At 37.8% G+C, this 23,189-nt stretch overlaps 1 protein-coding gene across 1 annotated transcript in view; it reads right to left on the minus strand.

The window, feature by feature from the left end:
* The window catches only part of mpped1 (metallophosphoesterase domain containing 1), a 53,030-nt gene extending 35,482 nt beyond the window's left edge, over positions 1-17,548 (minus strand). Inside the window, exons 1-3 of the mRNA XM_053508830.1 lie at positions 17,376-17,548; positions 15,549-15,913; positions 13,536-13,717 (exon numbers count right to left, since the gene is read on the minus strand). Of these exons, the coding sequence (XP_053364805.1) occupies positions 13,536-13,717; positions 15,549-15,712 (346 nt within the window). The 5' untranslated portion in view covers positions 15,713-15,913; positions 17,376-17,548. The remainder of the gene's footprint in view (positions 1-13,535; positions 13,718-15,548; positions 15,914-17,375) is intronic.
* Between the last annotated feature and the right edge of the window lie 5,641 nt (positions 17,549-23,189).

The following is a 23,189-nucleotide window of genomic DNA, read 5'->3' on the forward strand; positions in this document are numbered from 1 at the left end:
AGAAGAAAAGGAACTGCTCGTGATCAAACGCACATCAGCACATCTGTGAAGCATGATGGCGTGGGTGTGCACAGCTGCCGGTGAAGCTGGTTAACGTTTTTATCGAAAAGATAATCAGAACGAATACTTAATGATCAGCAAAAAGGAATACAAATCCTGCACATTGACGTCTTTTATCTTCTTTATTTGGAATTGTATGCCATTGGATCTTAAAAAAAAAAAAAAACAGGTGCACAGTAGCTTTGTTTTTAAATTAATATGTACCTTTCAGTTAGCAAAGATTACAGAAGTATGTTAAAGAGTCAGATTAAAGTAGAACACTTAAGAATCTGGATGGTATTTTATGTCCAAGCATGACCCCTGAAATGTAAATAAATAATTGTAAAATTTTATAATAAATAAAAATGTTATAATCGTAAATAATAAAATTTGTATTTGAAATAAAATAATTTATAAAATAATCAAATAGATATATTTCATATATTTTTAAATGCAAAGAAAAGTTGTTTTTCTGCCATAGTAAGGGCTTTATTTTATTATTATTATTATTATTATTTATCACATGTACCTTACAGCACAGTGAAAATATTTTTTTGCATATCCCTGTTAGGAAGTTAGAGCACAGGGTTATCTATTACCTTGCTCAAGGGCACAACAGTGGCAGTCTGGCGGTGCTGGAGCTTGGACCCACAACCTCCCAATCAGTACCCCAGAAATGTAACTGTTTCAGCCACCACTGGGCCCATGACAGGGGCTCTACTGTTCTTCTGCCTTCTCTGTAATGCGACAAGCTACATTTTATGTCTATAAACTTCAAGAAAGAAAGTAAAAAAAAAAAAAAGACTGGTCCAGAAATTACTCTTTATACAGTTATGGTGAAAAGTTAGTAACCCCTTGTAATTCTACTATATGTGTTTTATGTAACAATATAATACAAATAATCTGATCATACTGGGTCTTAGTATTAGGCAAATACAACCTTAGACAAACAACAAATTCTAACCTGTTTTTTTTTTTTCTTTTTGCAAAAATGAATTAAAAAAAAAGAAGGCAATACTAAGTCCTCCCTTATTGCTTCCACAGGACTTAAGAAGGTAAGTTGCAGCCAGGTGTTGTTAGTCATCATAACTTGATTAACTCATCATCGCAGGTGTGCAGACCTCTATAAAAGCAGACGTTTGGGCAGTTTCATGGTCTGGGACACTCAGGTGTGTAATAACACAATGCCAAGAGGGGAAGGCGTAAACAATGGTCTTAGAGAAGCAACTTTTGCTGCACATTAATCTGGAAAGCATTTTTTAAAACCATTTCTAATCAATTTGGTGTTTAATCGTTCTGCAGTGAGAAAGATTATTCAAAGAGTTAATTATTCCAGACATTTACCAATCTTCCCAATGTTCAAACACATTCATCTAATGCTCACAGAAATACAAAAAAAAAAAAAAAACAAGAGCTAGATCTCAGACCCCACAGACCTCAATGAGCATGTTAAATGTTAAAGACCATGACAGCACAATTAGAAGAAGACTGAACAAGTATGGTTTCTTCGGAAGTGTTGCAATGAAAAAGCCTCTTCTCGTTCGGAAAACGATATTAGAAGAAACCACGACTTCTGGAACAATGTCCTATGGACACATTAGACAAAAGTTGAGTTGGTTGGCCTTAATGCCCAGTGCCATGTTTGGTGAAACCAAAAAGCATTTCAGCAGAAGCTCACTCTCAACCATAGCAGTGGAGAGATCATGATTTGGAATTTGGATTTCTAGCTTTTGGAATGGACCTCAACCCAACTAAAATGCTGTGGTGGGACCTTAAGCGAGCTGTGCATAAGCGAATGACCGAAAACCTCATAGAACTGAAGCAATGTTGTAATGAAGAATGGTCCAAAACAGGAACAATTACTTCAAGTTTTTGCTGCTAAAAGTGGATCTACAAGCTGTTGAATCTACAAGTAGTAGGGTTACTCAGTATTGCCCACATGTTTTTTATTCCTTTTGGCTTCATTGTTGGTAAATAAATAATAGCACATTGTACTTGCCTAATACACACCACCATCAGAGGCTGCTATAATTAAAGAGATGATCGAAATTTATTTGTTTTTTTTTACAAGAGCTTTAAAAGAACAGAACATATTTATTTAATACTAAATATGATGCAAAAATGAATACATGCAAAATAAATTATCTTTTGCAAATTGCTTTGTGGTATATGGACATTAGAAACATTCTTATATAAAAGATGTATGTATGGGATTTATGCGTGAACTGCATATATTTATATAATATAATGTAGTTTTAATTTAGCTACTGTCAAAAAAAAGGGTGTTCAAGTCAATCCAGGAAATTTGCTGAAATGTATCCGAGTCTCATTATCGTACTGTGCTTGAAGTCTTCTGCAAAAATCAGTTTAAAAACATTCATGACTGAGTCGCAGTAAAACATTTTGATGGAGCAAACGTTTTAAAGATTCCTGAATATCTGGACGACGGAATGACGATCCTGAGCGAGGTGGTTCGAAGACCACTGCAGTCTTTCCAGCAAACATCGAGCGAGTGGAGTGCCTGATCTTTGAAAAATAACTTGTTGCAAACTTGTGGAAGAGACACATCTGTCTGTGTGAACTGTACACACAATCATTCACCAACACCACCTAAACATTGCAGGATCTCTACTGGGACTTACTGCCACAAACCCATACAGTCCTGACCTTGCTTCAAAGAAATTTCCATAAATTTGGGTCATTAAAGGAGTTCCTGGGGGGCCAGTATTTTAGATGTAAAGCAGGACATCTGATCATGGAGGTTTTATTTTGTGGCTGGGGTTGTACGGAAATTTACCGGATGAATAGGATTGGGGTGACAGTGTAGGTTTGTAAACCTAGCAGGCGGATGAGTAAAGATTTGCCTGATATTATTTTGGAATGATAAGAGAGACATCTTTGAACCATTCATTAAGTCCTGCAATTAATTTTTAAAAATATTCAACGCTTCAAAATTTTCGTCACCACTAATAAACAAACCTTAGTACGCTTCATTCCGTCTCATTGTGCAACATGTAAGCGTTCGCTAAAATATTCATACGCGGCATGGAGCGGACCCGTCCACGCCTGCCAAACACACAGACAGCCTGTCCCCACAAATCTCTAATCCTCCTGCACACACACACGGCAGCACCCCCGAAATCTGCAGCGAGGAAGAGCGAGGAAGAAAAAAAAAATTACAGCAAACATCTGGAGCGCTTCCTTTATTTGAAAAGTGTCATAAAGAGACGAGACGCATCAGAAAGTGTCAGGTTTGGTATGTGAAGGAGAGTTCAATCACGCAGAGTTTTGACAATTATGCAGTCAAGCGCGTCCCTGAAAAGCAGCAATTAAATTGAGGGAGGGGGAAGACTAAGGGAGGGGGGGATCTACTGAAATGTCAGCACACATACACACACAGTCAGACACACGCATACACACACACACATCCAGGAAGCCACTATGAAATTTAACACATAAGGTGTGAGATATAAGCAATTTACCTGATGTTAACACACACGTACATTATATTTTACAGCGCCGCTAGAAATCTGCAGGGATAAGCACATTTGTGCTGTCGCTGCGAGCAAATCGTAAAAAAAAAAAAAAAAGTCAAAGAAATGAGTATGAGATGTGCTGCTTGGCTGAGAGATGCTCTTTAAGCTTTGCTCACGAGCCAGAGAGATTTAGTGCCGTCGTTACAAAAGCTTCATTGCATTTAATGACACATTTCTGCATATTCTGGTTAGAACTGAACTTTTTTTCCCCTCTTTCTTTTCTTTCTGTTGTTTCACTTACATTTACGGCATTCGGTGACTTAAATTTATCTCATTTATATACAACTGAGCAGCTAAGAGATAAGGGTCTTGCTCAGGGATCCACAGTGGCAGTGCCGGGATTTGAACTCATGACCTTCCGGTCTGCAGCCCAATGTCGATCTATCACTTCCGTTTTCTGTTCGAGTGCTTTCAGGTTTCTGTATTAAAATGCAATCTTTTAAACCATCATCAGTTTCAGGTGTCTATTCCTCACTCTTATAACCAATCCTCTTTTCTTAAAGCTTTCCTAAAACATTCATTTCCAAATACTTTATGGAAAAAAGCAATTTTTTGGTTTGCAAGTTTATTTACCAAAAAAATAAAAAAATTCCACCAATTTAAACCAGACAGTTAATTTTAGCACTATCGCCCTTGCACCTCCAGGGTCGAGGGTTCGATTCTTGCCTCGGGTCTGACTGCATGGAGTTTTCATGTTCTCCCTGTGCTTGGTGGGTTTCCTCCCGGTACGTTGGTTTCCTCCCACAGTCCCAAAAACATGCAAGTTAGACTAGCTGGCATTGCCAAACAGACACATTACGGGATGGACTGACACCATGTCCAGGGTGTATGCCGCCTCGTGTCCTGGGATAGGCTCCAGGCCCCCGGACACCATGTATACAGGATAAAGCGGTATAGATGATAAGTGAGTAGGTGGGTGAGTTAATGTTTTTTTTTTTTTACTCAAACATGCATTAACGCTGATAATAAGCAGCTCCTTCAGTTTGTTTACAGACCAACAACGCCAACCAAAGCCCCGCCCACTTGTTCAGTATTACGCTGATTAATGCTGCCTTCGATTTCTTATGTAACATAACAGGCACATTTTGAACACCATCACAATATCATAATTTTACATAATTATATATTACTGGTGTTTTTATGAGGTATTGACTGGGGGTGTGTGTATAACGAAAACATACAATATCAAAACAACTGGCAGGTCTAGAGCTTTTGGAAGATTTAAACCAACTTTAAACCATAAATTTGCCTCTTAACTATCGAGTTCTTCATGTTCTTTCAGTGAGGCAAAATAAACATCCTGTTACTGATTATACAAAAATATATATTTAAAAAATTGCCTCATGCTGTCCTTGTTTCTCACTCCATCTATTTTTTCTTATTTTTCTTATTTATTTATTTTTTATTACCCAAGCCACTTGGACACACACCACATCGTAATTCATCTCCGAACTCGGACACGCTTCCAAGAAAGACTTGAAGTTGATGCCGAGTAAAAATAAACTCCAATAACCAACCATGTTTTACATACTCCACTATACAGTCATTTGCTTCACCTAAACCATAAATGTTGGCACCTCTGCTATGCAACCCACCTCTACCCGTACCCCCATGCATGAAACTATTTCTCAAAATCCAACACTCGTACATGTTTGTCATTGGTTTGACTTTTTTGACACCTTAAAAAAAACAATCCATATTTTCTTACTTTATATTTCTTTCAAATTTCCCAAAGTGCTCCTAAGGCCCATCGCCGAATTACAGACGAGCTCTCGGAGCTCTACAATGGAGTCATTCTCTTAGAAACACAAAGCAAAAAATATAGTCTTTGGAAGCAATCAATCACGCAAATACAAAACGCCAGCGTGAGGGAGGAGGGGGACGTGAGGAGCCCGCTGCTTTTGTGATGGGGGAAAAAGGAGAGGAGAAGAGAAAAGGAAAAGAGATGCTTTCCCCGCTCAACACGCCTAAGCCGGACACGCAAATGACTGTTGTTATTAGCCTCCATCTTCTTTTTTTTTGTCTTTTTGTATTTCAAAAGCAGCTTTTAAGCAACAAACAGTTTAAATTTCACTATGAATCTCGTCGACAAAAGCGTCTGTTCTTTTCATGTACTTTCTCTTCAAAGGGAAGCAATTAAATAAATGCGGGTGCACGCGTACACCCCCCCAAATCGCCTTACACGTGTGCACATCTCTTTCTCTCGTACGGGGCTAATAAACACAAATTCAATTCTTAAAACTAAGTGTGTGTGTAATGTGTGTTTGCTTTACAATAAGAGATACTGGGGCAGAAGCTGCTGGATCTGTGTTATTTTCCCTGAATGTGTGTTGTAGTGGGTGGTCTGGAGCCTTTGATGGGCGAAATCTCCAAATTCTAGGATTGTTCAAGGGGATTAGTGATATGTCTGTGTGTGTGTTTTATGTGCAGTAATGCCACGCAGGAGGCCAAGCTTAGTCTTAAAAGAAAAAAATGCTAAATCAGAATATGATTTTTTTAAAAGGTAGTTGCCTAACAACTGGCTTTTGTGGGATTTTCACTAAAATGAGATTCATTCACTCATTTATTCATCTTCAGCAGTCTATCATTTAGCTGTAGCATTTACAAACTTTGAGGTCTTGTTCTGTCGACGCCCGGAAAATAAAACTTTCCTGCTTCATAAAGCAACAATTCTCTCCATTTGGTTCGGTTCTACTTATGGTTAGTTTCTGCCCTTGGCCTAGTAAACCAATATGAAACAAATAAGCGAGACTGGAAGTGGTATGAAAGTGGTTAGCACTGTGGCCTAGCACCTTCAGGGCTAAGATTCCCACCCTGTACAGGTTAAGCCGGCTAACATAAACAGTGAGTTTACAGTGAGATCTTTGGGGATTGTTTATTATATAAAACTTATTATTAATAAACTGCCACCAGTCTCACTGTTCTCTCATTGTTGCTAGGCTTACATCTGAAAAAGAAGAATAAATCAGCAGACTCATCCACCTACATATGCTACAGTCTTTATGCTAAAACTCTGCCTGCTGACATTTTCTTGTTCGCAGTAAAGCAATTTAGGCAAACGTTAGGTTAGTTTTGCGTCAGTTGTACATTGTGTGGTTACAGCTGTCAGCGTTCAAGATTATTACTTATCACACTGTGTGACATGACGCCAATAAGATCCTGTCTTTCTCCATGACTGATTGTACAACGAAGATCCTCGAATAATTATTGGAGGAAAGTTTTTTTTTTTCAGTTTGTTCAAGCATAAAAACCATCTATTTTAGGGCATGACCCAGGGAGAAACAGGTGCAGGTGGAGACAGATGATCAGGCCGGTGATTAGTATACCGGTAGGAACAGACGAGAGGGGAAATGAGGTTGCTACTAATGTTGTTACGTACACAACCAGTTTTTACATTGTATCACTGTCGCATTAAATCATTTTTTACCCATTTGTTTAATTGAATCTACATCATTAAATTTAATTGTGAAGAATGATGAAGAATATGATGAAACTTTTGCACAGAACTGTACTAATTTTTATTTAATGAGTTTAACCCAAACAAACTTGTTTAATTGTATGGAAATCCTTCCATTGATTTAATTTGCTCTTTAGCCACCATGATATGAAGTAAGCTGGTGTTTTACATTGTGCACTTCTACACCACTGCTCTTTTAACTTACAGTAGGATAAAGGATCATTTTAGCACTCAGTGCAAATCTCGACTGAGCTTTTATCCTCAATCCTTCCTTCACCTGCTCCTTCTGTTTTCTCACTTCCGCCTCATGTCCTTTCCCGCTCTTCTTTGACTTCTCGATAAAGGCTTCCTCTTGATCCGCATGGCTCATACACACTCGTTTAACATTTAGAAGAAGGAGTGAAGATCAAAGGCGTTGCATTTGATGTACTAAAATGTGTTCAGGTGGTTTAACAAAGCAAAGCCTTACCAATACAGCCAGAAATAGAAATGCTGACTGATTAATTTTTTTATTTCTTTTTATTTTTTAGGTCAGACAGAACCGGCAGTCTTCTCTCTAAGCCATCGGATACGGGACAGAAGGTTGATATTAGCATTTTGGAGGATGCAATTTATTGGCACGACAGCGTGAGCATACATATCACTAAAAGACATCCTGCACTTGATCTCCTGGCGCGCACGCACACACACACACACACACACACACACACACACACACACACACACAGAGCTTACGCCTGCACTTTCATGTCTTTCTTTGTCAAAGTGTCATGTAAACACCTACCCCATCATAATGCATGAAATCTTAATCTCTCTCTCTCACACACACACACACACACACACCCTATCATAATGGAAGCCCTCACCCCGAGCCCATCAGATGCTCTGCATTATTCACACACTAAAAAACGAACAGGCTGATAATACGAAGGAGGGAGGAAAGTCGGAGCGAGACGGATGGAGAAGGAAACAGATGCTTGATGCGGTGGAGACGTGCGTTTAGTTTTGTTAGTGACAGGACCTACCTCGGGAACGTAAACAAAACCAAACCTGTAAAGCCCCCACGCATCTCAGAGGAGCAGGAGTGTGTGTTGTGCAAAAACATCTGCAGGAATTTTACAATCAACTTTATAAGACAAGCGACAACCAATCAGATGAGACATCATACGTGGCGTTTAAAAAAAGCTTAAGAATTTTTTTGAGGTTTGAGATTTGGAGACGTAGAAAAAAAGGTTTAAAATGTGTCTTGATGTGACGTTCTCGCGGTAGGAATACTTATCACTCGTATGGTGAGTTGAGAGAAACACAGAGCACTGATCATCTGTAGGCGGCCTTAAAGACGATGTACTTAATTGGAGGTGCTATCTGAGGCAAAACAAACCTCATCAACATAAATGTGCACACACCCACACACACAAACAAAAGCACATTGGCAAGATGACTTGCCCGAGACGTTTAATACAAAAAAAAAAAAAAAAGAAGTACAAATACTGAATATGGCCCATCTGTGAAAAGGAAACTGTGAAAAGCAGGTTTTTCATATGTACAAGTACGCAGCACAGGATACCAAACATAAACTACAAGCACACGCGAACAGACAGATGGTAAACGATTTGGCTCTTAAAGGTACTGCCGCACAAGATTCTGTTTTATTTGCAACGTTAAAAGCCGTAAAAAGGGGTGTCAAGCTTCCTCGTTAATAACCCACAGCAAATCCGTCAGCAGAGCAAAAAACCCCACACGGAGGAGGCGCAGGAATAAAACCCCAGCTCTGGAGTCTGAAGCAGACAGGAGCGAGAGAGAACGCATTAAAATTTCATGTTGCTTTTCTCCGTATAGAAACCAGAGAAAGAGCAAAGGGTGTCTGCAAAACCGGAGGGAGGGAAAAAAAACCAAGGATTGGGGGAAAAAGTGAGAAAGAAACTTTTTACCCTAGCTGTTTTTTTTTTTACACATATACATGTACACACACCTTACACTGACCACATGGCTGTTGCATCATAAACGGAGGCAATCTATTATTAATCATCTCGACAGAAGAGAAGCGTACAGACAGACTACTAAACTTCCTGACCCCTAAACAGTGAGTGCCCGTCCATCTTCAGTAATAACTTTAACATTTCTGCCTCGACGTCCTCACCGTGTCTCTCTCTGCGATGAGATCCATATTTAACTAGAACGCTTCGGCACAGCACATCTAGAACGCTCCTTACATTTCGCTACTCAATATGCCTGACCGAGAAAAACTGACAAGAGCTGACAAGCGCGCACTCATCTCTCATTTCTCTCATTTCTCTTTCCCTTTCTGACTCTCTCTCTCTCTCTCTCTCTCTCACACACACACACATACACACACATGCACAGCTTCAAGAGAAGAAAGACAGGCTTAAATAATCAACGCTAAGCTAAGGTAGTGTGATCAGTCACTGCGTCTGGCAAGGATTTTTTTATCACGCTTATCACGTCCGGCAACCATCAAAGTTGCCGCTGTTATTACTAATGAGCTGAATTCCCAAATCTGATTGGTCAAAAACTGTTGATTCATTTTTCATAACAGCCTCATATTATTGCAATTATTCTAGTATTTTATATAGTTTTTATAAAAACAGATAACTGTATAGCAAGAAAAATGATATGCGGCTTTATAGCTGATTTAAATAATGCATGCAATGACAGCCACTGAATACTTAGGGAATTAAGAAAAATACAAGACAATATGATTTTTTTTTTTTTTTAAAGCATTATAATTGTTGATAAATCACTGTGGTGTAAAAGGACTAAAGGAGTTCAGGGTGTGCAGTTAGATGTTAATAATATTCATCAATAATCATCATCCCACCCTGATATTTATATTTCTTTCTACAACAGCACACACCAAGTGCTTTCATCCTCTCTTATCCTCAAAACTTCAAAGAACATTTATTCCCAAGGTATAAAGAAGTTCTTTGAACTTTGTTCTCTGAAAACCAGAAGCTCATAAACTATACTATATTAGCTGTGCAACCTGAATACAGCTGGAATTAGACCGAAAATGGAACTTATATAGAGATATATAAATAATCTAATGCTAATTAGACTAAAACTAAGATCTGTGCTATTAAACATATTTTTTGGACGGAAAATGCTCTCTCTTTGACTCCAGTGTTAAATAATTAACAAAGCCGCATCACAGTTGACAAAAAGTAAAAAATTAAATTATTCACTAAAGCTTCCGAATGCCAACCTATTACCAACATTTTCTGAGACTCTTAATTAGAACTGATTAGTGTTTGGGAAATATTCTTTAACTCTTAAACAGCACATACTATGCAAAATTCACTTGTGTGGAAAAACACACTCCTATTGAGCCAACTTGATATTTACCTTAACGTGACCTTACAGTATATAGGAAAAGCCCCTCTCTCCCCTGCTTGTTTCTCAGACATAAAAATGTTGTGTTCGGAAAGTGGGGAATAAAAAGAGTCTGAGGTAGTACTGGGCGATTTGACCTCAAATCAATATCATGATTAATTTAACATTTTACCTCGATTATGATTAATTAACAATTAAAAAACAATTTAAATTACCCTAATCTGCATATCTTCGGACTGTGTAAGAAAACCGGAATACCCGGAGGAAACCCACCCAGCACGGGGAGAACATGAAAACTCATGCACACAGACCTTGAGGCAGGAATCGAACCCAGCCCCTGGAGGTGCGAGTCTGCAGTGCTAACCACTACGCTACCATGCTACCTGGTTATAATTTGATTTTTGATAAATTGCCTAGGACTTGTCTAAAGAATAAAAAATAAAAAAACATTATCTGAGTGTAATTTGACCTGAAGCATTAACAAACATACTATAAGACCTTAAAAATATCAGGAATTCACCTTTAAATTCCTAAAATCCTTTTATAAGTTATTTACCAGTTACTGAATAAACCATGTTGTATTCTAACCTTATTTAATATACAAATAAAGGAATATTAACTAAATGACGATGATGCACAGACATGTTCGCACCTAGAGGCGATTCTGCATAGGCAGCTAGGAAACTGGAGAACCCAGAGGAACCCTCATAAACACAGGGAGAACATGTGAAACATCAGAAAGACAGTAACCTTGGGACTGAGCCAGGGTTCCTGCAGTTGTGAAGCGACACAACTACCTGCTGTGTGTCACAAACTCCCTAAACTGCTTAGATTTTATTTTATTGTTGCCATTGTCACAAAGCAGCTTTACAGAAATGAGCTCAGAGTGGGCGTGACATGTGTGTTTGTTTTTGGCCCCCTGTCCTGTCATTGGTCTGTTACTCATGATAAGTTATGTGTCTATGTGTTCCCTGCTGTTCCTGTGTTTCCTTGCTAAGTCTTACCATAAATTCCTGCGCTTCCGTAAGTCCATGTGCTTAAACGGCATCTCAGATCTTTACTTCCATGGTTTCCAGTTTCATCCATTCCATTCAACTCAATTTATCTGTATAGCACTTTAACTAAGAACATCTATTCCTTGCTTATGGTTATAAATGACCCTAGCTTGTTGCGACCTGCCCGCACTTTGGCCCATGCTGTGGACCTTGACTACGATTAATGTACATACTGTCCGAAATCAATAGTGAACGAGCATCCGCACATCCTGACTTCACACATTCCTAAAGATCGTCTCCTCCAGTGTCACCCGGCTGATAACGTCTCCCAGTAAAGTGTGAAATAGATTTCATGTATCTTGGGAAATATCTCCCCAAAACTAATCCTTCTACTCAGAATGGGATTTTATACTTTAAACACAAAAAGCGAAGATATTCACTACTCCCTGAGGTTTTTATAATTCGATTTTTTTTTTATTCGTATTCTCTGATCAACAGATGTCAAATCAACATGTTAGGCTTACTGTACATTCCTCCACATCTGACTTCCAACTTTAATTATTACACTACCAGCCTTTTAAAAAACCTCAACTGTTTACATGGTAGATTTATGATAAGTGATACTGTATGATTTGCATTTTTCCACATCAGACAAACATTCAAAAAGTTTCTGAAGTTCAAAATACAAGTCTAAAGATAAATAAGGAACGTATATACATATTGTATTACCATATGTGTGAGGTGAGATGTGAGGATTTGTGTTATTTCTTAGTAACATCAGGGAAAAAAGTGAATCCCATTTCAGAGGGCTGACGTGGGATAAAGAAAGCAGCATGAGTACAGCACGGTCTGTCTCTCGCCTCTCACACATACACACACACACACACACAAGCAGATGAGGGAAAGGATCAGGAGACGAGGAATAAATATTTATCTAAAAACAAACGGAAGAACAAAACTCCAGGAATACCCATCAAAGAGAGGGAGAAGGCAGGGACAGGGGAGGATGCATCACACAGAGTGTGACAATGAAAGATGAGAGCAAGTGTGTATGTGAGAGTGGGAGAGAGAGAGAGAGAGAGAGACGCTTTAGTGTTATCAGTTATCTGAGAAACCTGCAGGCTTTTCTGGCCTCGTCTTATCTGCCCGCCCGTGCCTCCTGCACCCTACTGCATAACCTCAGGAGGGCTGCGCTCCCATCCATCCATCCACCTCTCGTCTTCATCTTTCTCATCTAAAAATGCTGTTTCTGCCTTTCTTCATGTCTCTGATGCATCGCACATGCAGCCTTTTCCCTCTTTAATTTGCTCTGTGTGCTGAGATAGCCGACTGAGGGGAGGCAGATCCTATCACTGCTCTTAATTTACTCATTTAACCAAAACTCTGTACACTAGTGACGCGTTATCATTATCACTATCAGTCCTACGAATAATATTTAAAAACCAACTGAGACAACTGTAACAATTACGGTCATGACAGAACACATGTAATGTAATGTAAAAATGAAAGAAAGAAAGAGGAAGAAAGAAAGAAAGAAAGAAAGAAAGAAAGAAGATGACAGGAATTAGAAAAAAAGCAAAGAAAGAGACATTTTTTCAAAGTAATTACAAGATAAAAGAAAGAGAAAAAGGAATGGAGGAAGGAGGGAAGAAAAGAATAGAGGGTGACAAAGCAAATACAAGATAAACAAAGGGAAAAAGAAATACTGTATGTTTACATTAATTAGAAGTAAGAAAGAAATAAAGAAAGAAAGTTAAAGAGGATGTCAAGGCAATTACTAAAAACAAAGAAAGAAAGATGCATCAACAAAAGTGGAATAAGAAAGAAAGAAAGACATTGTTAAAGTGATTATACACAACACATAACAAAAGAAAAAAGATGAAAAAGAAGGTAAAAATAAGAATGTACAGTAACAGAATGAAAAAAGAAGAGACAGAACGTACAGTAAGAGTTTGCGCTGAATAAATGATACATCCTCCTGCTTTTACTTTATTATATCAAATAAATAAAACATTTATCCAAAAAGAAAAGTAAAAGTAGAATGAGGAATAAGAATATTGTGCAAACCCTGCATGCAGAGAGATTGTGTGTGTGTGTGTGTGCGCGTGTGTGTGTGTGCGTGTGTGTGTGTTATAGCTGACATGAGTACATTCTCACCGAGCCAGTCGTTGAATTTCTTGACCTCACTGGGCAGGCCAAGCTCAGTAAAGTCTCCTGCGTGCAGCAACACGTCGCCGTACGGCATCTGAATAGAGTCCGTGCGCGAGTGTGTGTCCGAGATACACACAAAGCGAGTGTAACCTGGTGGCTTGGGGGTGTCATGGGGTAATGGATCAACCCTGAGAGAAAGAACAGTTGTGAGAGAGAGAAATTAAGAAAGGAAAATAAGGAGTATTTTATGAAGAAACAGGAGTTCTATGGAGTTCTCAGGAGGCTTGTGGTTACAGAAGCAGCAGCAGCATGTCTCTAGAGGAGTGGGAAATACATTTGAATAAGAGTGGCCCACTTAAAGGTAACTACTGCTGGGTCAGCCTACCTACCTACCTGCTTACCTACAGTACCTACACCACACACACTGTTAGAGACTGTGTACACTACATGCTGTGCAGAGTCAGAGAGATGATTTGCTTTTTCCCCTGATGTAACTACACATCACTGGATTATCAGATGCAGTAAACATTTACTGCATTTAACTACAAAAACAAGTTGCAATATGGTCACCATTTTTGTCCCTACTAAAGGTACAATGACAGTCCATAAAATTCAATGACGTGTCCCCAACAATGCTTGGAGACTTACCATTAAGATGGACAGAAGATGGACAGACTTGGACTTTGAAACATACCCTTTGCCCTGAGACCTACAGTACCAATGACTTGAGATGTACAGTACCCATAACTTGAGACATAACCTTGACCTTGATTTGACATGCACCCTTGCCTTGAGACAAACTAATGATTTGAAACGTACCCCTGAGATGTTTTCCTGACTTGAGCAGACCCTTGAACCCGACCCCTGTCGTGAGATGTACCCCTAGTTGAGATGTACCCATGACTTGGGATGCAAACTTGCCACAAGACATCCCCTTGCCTCAAAATGTACCCTTGAGATAACGTTTAACTTCAGATAAAATTTTTTCCTGAGATTTACTCTTGACAGGAAAGCCTTGAAATGTACTGCTGACTTGAGCCACTTGACCCTTGCCTTGAAACATATTGTTTCCTTGACATACCCTTGCCTTAAGACAACCTTAGCCTTGAGGTGAGACGTACCCCCAACTTGTGACGTACCCTGGACTTGAAATGTACCATTGATTTGAGACGTACATCTGACTTGTGACATATCCTGAACTTGAGATGTACCCTGGACTTGAAATGCACCCTTGAGGCACACCTTAAACAGTACCACTCAAATGACCTGTGTCCTTAAAACAACATTTGACTCTGCAATCTACTGTGGTCAATAAATTTGAAGCAACTTACTGGTATGTACCTTATATATTGTTCAGATGTGGTAATAAAATGAGATGTCATTACATAAAATGTAAATTGTAAATTTTATAAAATTCCAAGAGCATAAAGAAAAATTTGAAGTTTGTATAAAAATGCTTAGAATGGTATGTTGGTATGGTATGTAAAGAAGTAATTTCTACGAATTCACCTATTCTAATAGGTGAGGGACTTGTAATGCTGACTTCACATAAACTGGATTAAAAAGTGTGTAATTGGTTCCACCGTGAAGTTTAATGTACAGCGACCTTTACTTATCATTTATTCAAGGAATCTTCAGTCAGCATTTCGGTAACAGTATGAGGTAAAGTTCAACAACCTTAAACTTAACTATAAATGCATCAAATATAACAATTATGTCATGTTGTTGTAGATGAAATATTGCAATTGTGGAAAAATGAGAGAAACATAAAACACAGCATTACTCCATCATTGATTATTTTTCTACAACAACATGCCTCCAAGTGCTTTATTCCTTTCATATTGGCCTCCTGAAGCCCTACAAAAAACGATGCGCTATTAATTATTTAAAGTGTTATTTTTTCATTCAATTTTCTTTATATAGTGCTTTTAATAATGGTCATTGTCTCAAAGCAGCTTCACAAAAATTAAAAAAAGATGTGAGTGTGAGAACGACAGAAGAAAAGAAGAAGAGACTTACATATGGACGTGAGGTGGCTGGAAGCGTCCCTGGTTAATGTTGTAAAAGGTAAAGGCCTGAGTAGGGTTTGCACTGTACTCGTCCACCTCCACCGCTCCTCTCGCTCCTCTTTGAGACTGCTGCTGCCGTCGTGCAGCCATGATCTCCGACAATGTGAAAGCCATGCCAACAGCACACACACTCACTCACTCACTCACACACACATACACACACACTCAAAGGAACTCCGTTTTGGCTGGCTGTGCGTGAGTGAAGCTCAGATCACTTGCACTGCTGAACTGAGATGAGAAGCAGATGAGGCTCAGCGTCCAGTCGTCTCCGTGCTGGCAACGTGAACCTTCATGATGCCCAGGGTTCCAAATCAACTGAGAGGTAAACACACACACACACACACACACACACACACACACACACACACACACACCTGGAATATTGAACAGAGCAGTGGCATTCTGCTTAACTGTGATCAGAGGACAGAACATGAGATGAGGATGTAGAGGACACTGAATACACATCTTACACTCTTAAACACACATGCTTTTAATCTTTTAATCAAAACTACATCCAAAGCTTTTTACATATTCACATACACTAACTTAAAAATTGTGGTATAGCAGAAAAAAACAAATGTTTTCTGGGAACGATAAAAATGTGTGCGTGCCTACAGTTAACGTATTACAATATTTGTACCACATTGTCCAGTCCTGTCCTTACGTTTATGCTAAAAAAAAAAGGTATTGAGCAAAAAAATATATATATATATATGACACCTGAATTCGAAATCACGTTGTCTTCCTTATTTTATTTCTTATCCTAATTTGCTAAATTGTAAGCAATGAAAAGCCTGCAGGCAAAAATGTAATAATGATATCTGTACGCTCTAAGGAAAAATAAGAGTGGGGGTGTATTAAATTGTCCCATTCCCTTTATCATTGTTGGGGCAGCAGTCTCTAATTTTGTACCTTTTAACTTAAAAGGTGTGTAAAGATGTGTATATTCAAAGTGTTATTCTAAAAGGTAATTACAGTCCAAATTATACCTTTAATCTTTATTTTGTTAAAGATACACTTTACCCATGTATCCAGGTAAACAGTATTTATTACATAATAACCGCTTAAACACAAATGTACATACGGTACTCAAGTGGGAAGAAAATGTAAAAAAAAAAAGAAGAAGAAGAAGAAGAAGAAAAGAATCATCTATTATTAGTATGTCACAGCTGAACTGTGTATTAAGCAGGACACAGATTAATCTTGTTGGGCAAATATTAAAAGAATCTTTAAATATGATTTCATAGAAATAAACCAGATTTCTAAATCAGATGTTTTTGGGACAATGTGTAATGTTATACACTTTGTATAAATGTAAGTGCATGATCATTGAGGGTTTCAAGTTTTCATTCAGTTTTTGTATAAGTTATGTACAGTTACATTGTATCATGTACACAATATGATGCTATTTGTATTTTTATTTTAATAAACCAAATACTATTTTGAAAAGCTTTATGGGACAAATGGGAATTTATGGATGATATCGTGCATGCATAAGATTGTTAAACCGGTTATATCGATTTGAAGTCCGTGCTCAACACACACACACACACACACACACCGGTGATAAAACGGGACGCTGCGCTCCTGTGAAATGCTTCCGACTGAACCTCGAAACAAATAATATGTTCATGCATTTTTTAAATATATATATATTTTCAATCCTAAACCTTATTTTCTCTTTAATCCTCCTCAGTGCACCGACACGCTTCTTAAAAGAGTGTAAAGTTTGTGCAAACATCCCGCGCGCTATACTGGTGATGTACCGGTGACATACCTGAATTCTGGAGGGATGAAGACGGCTGAAACAGCTGACTTTCCAAAAAAATAAACGACTAAAAAAAAAAAAAACAGTTAAAAAAACGCTCGTGGATAGTCATAAAGATGCGCGCGCGCGCTTGAGCGTTTGAAGTTAAAAGTAAAGCGAAGGCGCGCGCGTGGAGCGGCAGCTATGAGCCCGTGGTCTCGCGCGGACGTACGGAGACACGCCCCCTTCGTCCAATGATATTTCTCTCTCTCTCACACACACACAGACACTCTCTCTCTCTCTCTCTCTCTCACACACACACACACACACACAGATCTCTCTCTCTCTCTCTCTCACACACACACACACACACTATCTCTATCTCTCTCTCACACACACACAGACACTCTCTCTCTCACACACACACACACACACACACACACACAGACTCTCTCTCTCTCACACACACACACACACACACTATCTCTCTCTCTCACACACACACAGACATTCTCTTTCTCTCACACACACAGATATTCTCTCTCTCTCTCTCACACACACACACACACAGACACTCTCTCTCTCACACACTCACACTCTCGATAGTACTCTCTCTCTCTCCCACACACACACTCTCATACATACCCCCCCCCCACTCGATCTTTCCATCCATGTCCTCTCTGCTGCAAGTCATATCTCATCACATCACAGAAATAAAGTGTACGAAATGACGTCATGCTGCTGGGTGACTTAAGGTCAATGCCTTGATGTCTCTAATGAATGACTGACATTTATTGGAGTTGCATTAGGGATAACTGGATGTTACATTACTTTAATTACTCTTTCTGTTTATCTAAGCATGCTAATAGGAGAAAAAGCTACTGATTGCCCTTAACTTTTTGTGCATGAAGGTCACAAATGTGGAATACTCCAAGCTGAAAAACATGAAACTAAATCTAAAAAATCAATCATTTCATGGACAAGTTAGCCTGTTTGATCCTGACAGAATTTAACCTTTTACATCACTTCTACCTAGAGAGGTCGATCCAGCAGTGCAAAGTATCCAAAGTATTTTACTATAAAAGTGGCTTGGTGGCTTAGTGGTTAGCACTGTCGATTCCCGCTTCAAGGTCTGCGTGCATGGAGTTTGCGTGATTTCATTATAAACTCATTATTCATTTTAATAGAAACACCTGGACACCAACTCATAGTAACATACTGTATATAATCATTCTGTACAATCAGGATGAGCAGAAAAGCATCTCAGCCTTCAAATCATCTAACCTTGAGGTAGATGAGCTACAACAGAGCGTGGATACACAGACCATATCAAGTCCTAACCAGCACCTGGAACATGAGCATATCACGGGCTCAAACTTATAAGTTAAAAGTTAGAGGAAAAAATCATCTGGTCTTTTTCTAGATTTTAGTAAGTCTGTGTCCATGATGTCTTGTGCCTGTGCTGACAGGAGATGATGTAATCTGCTACCTGATGTAGTCTTTCCTGCCACCTCAAGGTTTAAGGTCTTACACACATTATGACATGCTTTCCTGTTCACCACAGTTCTAAAGAGTGCTTGTTTAAGTTAGAACCAGTCTTGCAGTCTTGTCATTCTTCTCTGATCTCCCTCATCAGTAAGGTGCTTTAGGCTGTAGAGCCTCCGCTTACTGCTTTTTTTCTTCACTCCACTTGTATAAATTCTAGAGACAGTTCTGTGTGTAAATCCCAGGAGATCAGCAGTTTCTAATATACGCAAACCAGCCCATCTGGTACAGACCATCCATGCCACAGTGTCACAAAGAACACATGTTTTTCATTCTGATATTTGATGTAAAAATTAACTGAAGCTCTTGACCTGGATCTGCATGATTTTATACATTGCACTGCTGCAACCTGATTTAATGACCGGGTAAATGCATAAATGAACAGCTGTCCATGTGTTTATATTAAAATGGACAAAAATGTGCATGTGTTAATATAATTTATGTCATAATACACACGAATTTTCCAAGCTAAGCTTCATGGTGGCTTTGTAGGATGTATCTAGGTTGATGAGAATGTCAATGTCACATTCAATTCAATATATATATATATATATATATATATATATATATATATATATATATATATATATATATATATATATATATATATATAGTTACAGTATCAAACTACAGTTATTCATCTGTAACATCAGTGATTGAACATTTCTGTCAAATATGCAATATATTTTTTTCGTAAATTCAGTGTAAAATATCATTATTCAGAATGTTCTGTTACAATTATTGTTAATTAATAATTAAGAACTAATAATTTCTTAATGGTTGTCTCTAATCACCAATTTAGTGATTTCCATGATGCACAGTTCTGAACATGTGCTGTAGTAAATCAGCAGCCATCTGTGTTCATCCTTGACCTTTGGTAGCTTCATTGGTAAGTTTATTTTTCTTATTCATCTATATTTTATGCATTTTCACATGGGAAAGAGAATTGTGATGTCTTTGCTTATTATTACATACCTGTTTAATTGATATTGGGGAATATACAGTAGCATTTGTAAAAGGTGTTTATTTGTGAAAATATTGAATATGTATACTTATTTATTGTTTTCTTTCTTTATTTTATAGTTTTAACCTATCCTTATTAAAACATACTATGTCTGTTATTTTAATAAGGGTGGAGTTTAGCTTGCTGTCAAAATATACAGAGGACGTATACTGTATAGGGGACAATACACAGAATAGTATTATACATGTTATTATACATTGTATTATATTAAACCCATATGTTTTTTAAATAATGACATTTAAACTTTAACAATACCTGTAAATCAAATAAATTAACATACTTGAAATTCCTTTTGGATTAATATTTCCAAAACATCGAATCAGTAAAGTGATTCATTGTGCCCCTCAGCGCTGCCAGTCAAAGTTTGCAGTGCTGAGAGCTTGACCATGCAAAGCAGTCAGACGTTCGCGTTTGTGTTATGGCGCAGCGCCATCTTGTGGACAGACTATAAGTATCATTAGTTGTTTTTTTTAACTATAGCCACACGGTGGAGACAAAGTAACAAAAAGCTGATGCATACTAATATATATATATATATATATATATATATATATATATATATATATATGTATGCCAATTTATCTTAATATATTTTTAATATCATTCAGATTTCTGTGGAAATAAACCTATGGAAATAAAAGAAATAAACCTATGGAAATATAACAATGTCAAAATCCCTCAAAGCAAAGTAGTATGTTGCATTATAGCTTTGTTGCAATAGAAGATAAAAAAATAATAATGCTTTGGATTTTTGGCACTGCAATTCATTGTGGTTGGTAAATAAAAAAAAAAAATCATGCATTTAAGCAGTCAATGCAAAATACTGACCTTACTAAATTCCTGTTCAAAAATATTTTAAAGTGTGAAAAATACCATCTTCTTTACTTTTCAACCTCACAAATTCAGGCTCCTAAAATGTAGGTATTCTTTTATGTAATTCAACATGCAATTTTGCTTTGAGGGATTTTGGCACTATTATACTTTCACGTATACCAACAAGACTTTTAGTCTGCATAAATGATCACATATCAATCAAAATGTGTTTTATAAAATAGATTTGTTTTTGTAGCTTTTGGCATTATGGTTTAGATTGATTTCTTATTGTAGTACACAGATACTTCATTCTTTATTAAAAAAAATATATTCAATTTCTTCAAGATCATTTATACATACACATTTCACACTACATACACTTTTTTCTCTTTTTCTTTTGTTTGCACTTACCTGTACAGATTTGCCATTGCTTGTCAGAAACTGATTTTTTTCTCCACGCTTGGCACACTTTTGATTATATAAAGTTGTTGCTACTTCTTCAGCAGATTTGCATATTATATGTTTCCCATCAGTTACTGTTATGCAAATCTCGTGAATTTCTGAAAAGTCAGCAGGAAGAAAGTCTTGTATGAGTTCTTTCTGCTGACTTTTCAGAAAATAATGTAAAATAAGAAACTCTATGGCTTCATGAACTGCAGATTTGTTTTACATACATCTAGTCACCTGATTAAAATAATCCTGAAATTATTCAATGCTAAATAAAAAGTGTCATGTATATCGAAACAGCAAAAACACATAAATATGACACAAAATTATGGAAAAGGTGAATGGGTTGACTGGAACTGCACCTAAGCATTACTGATAGAAAAACTAATCATAATGTGCCTTAGTAATGTTTATTTATTTGATTATAGTGACACACTATGCATTGTGTAGGGAATAAAACAAGACAGGGTGTGCTGATTTAGTCACCAAAGAGGTGGCTTGATGCTGCATCACATTAAATAGATTTACTGTTATCAACCCAATGGTGTATAACATTAGATTTAACTTTATTGTCATTGTGCAAAGTACATGTACAAAGCCAGTAAAATGCACTTAGCAAGCTGTTTCAGTTTCGAGACTAGCTTGGACGGTATTGGAAGCTAGGCTAAAATCTAAATACAACATCCTGGCATAAGTGTCGGGCTGTCTAGGTGAGTCAGGGCAGCATGGAGCACAGTGGAAGTGGCATCTTCGATTGGCTTGTTGGGGGGATAGGCCAATTGGTATGGACCCAAAGTGGTTGGCAGACAGACCTTACGATGGGTGAAGGACAATTTTTTCAAGCACTTCGCGATGACCAGGTGAGAGCAACAGAATGAAGGTCACAGAGCGCTGTTGCAGCAGAGTGTTGTGGCACAGGCAGAATTCTAGCAGACCTAAAGCAGGTGGGGGACAGCTGCCTGAGCCAAGGACAGGTTAAACATGTCAGTGAAGACCTCAGCCAGCTGCTGTGGGTATGCTCTAAATACCCGGCCAGAGGCAGAGGTAGAGCTAGTTGGGGATGCCCTGCTAAATGGTTAAAGTGAGTGAGTGAACCCTTATGTTGCAGGTCAGCAGAGTCGAAATGCGCCACGTTGTGTTTTAATCTGTGAAACAAAGACATATGCAGCTTGTCGTCTTACCAAGGAACCAAAAAGTCATTAGTTCTAAAAAATATACAGTAGCTCTACAGTATCTCTAATTTATGCAAAGCACAACTTTGTAGTAACACAGTGTTTGTATAGTGGGGGCCAAAAGTATTCAGACAAAAGTAAAATTAAATGTTTTTAATGACACTTGCAAATTTTTTTAAAAAACAATGTTAATCAAGGTAATAAGTATAAACTGTTATTTTATGGAGTACTTTATTTTTTTTAAAACAGGTATTTGCTAAAGAATGTCGCAACTCATTTAAGAATTCCCTACAGTAGTGGTGGCCATTTTTCTGCAGAGGTAGACAATCCGGCTTCAGAAAGTAAAAGTCCTTCCACATGTTTGTTCTATTCATTAACTTAACCAGATGATTCTAATTAGTAACCTAATCAGTGAACATCACCTGTTTTGTACCAAGGGGGAACTATAATACATGCCATTTTTTGGCATAATACTTTTGGTGTGTGTGTGCATAATGTGAACAACATTAGATTCATTTGTATATATAAATCAGATGTGTCTAGAATAATGATTCTTATTTCCTGGTTTCTGGAGACAGAGATTTTATTTATTTTTTTATTACCACACCATGGTATAAAACGCTAATTAATTGGATATAGTCAATCACTCTCCCTCCTTTGTATGGATTAAGCACCATGCCCAAGTTGCCTGTTGGTTTATCTAAGATAGCTAAACTATTAAGGATTTTGAAAGATAATAAAATATAAATTTTGTGTTTAGATCTTATTTTATGATTTAATTTTTTTTATCTTATCTGAAAGGTGCTGGTGTGGTTTCAGAGCTTACATTCCGACTAAATTGGA

The sequence above is a fragment of the Clarias gariepinus genome, chromosome 12, assembly GCF_024256425.1.
Source record: "Clarias gariepinus isolate MV-2021 ecotype Netherlands chromosome 12, CGAR_prim_01v2, whole genome shotgun sequence".
NCBI lineage: Eukaryota > Metazoa > Chordata > Actinopteri > Siluriformes > Clariidae > Clarias > Clarias gariepinus.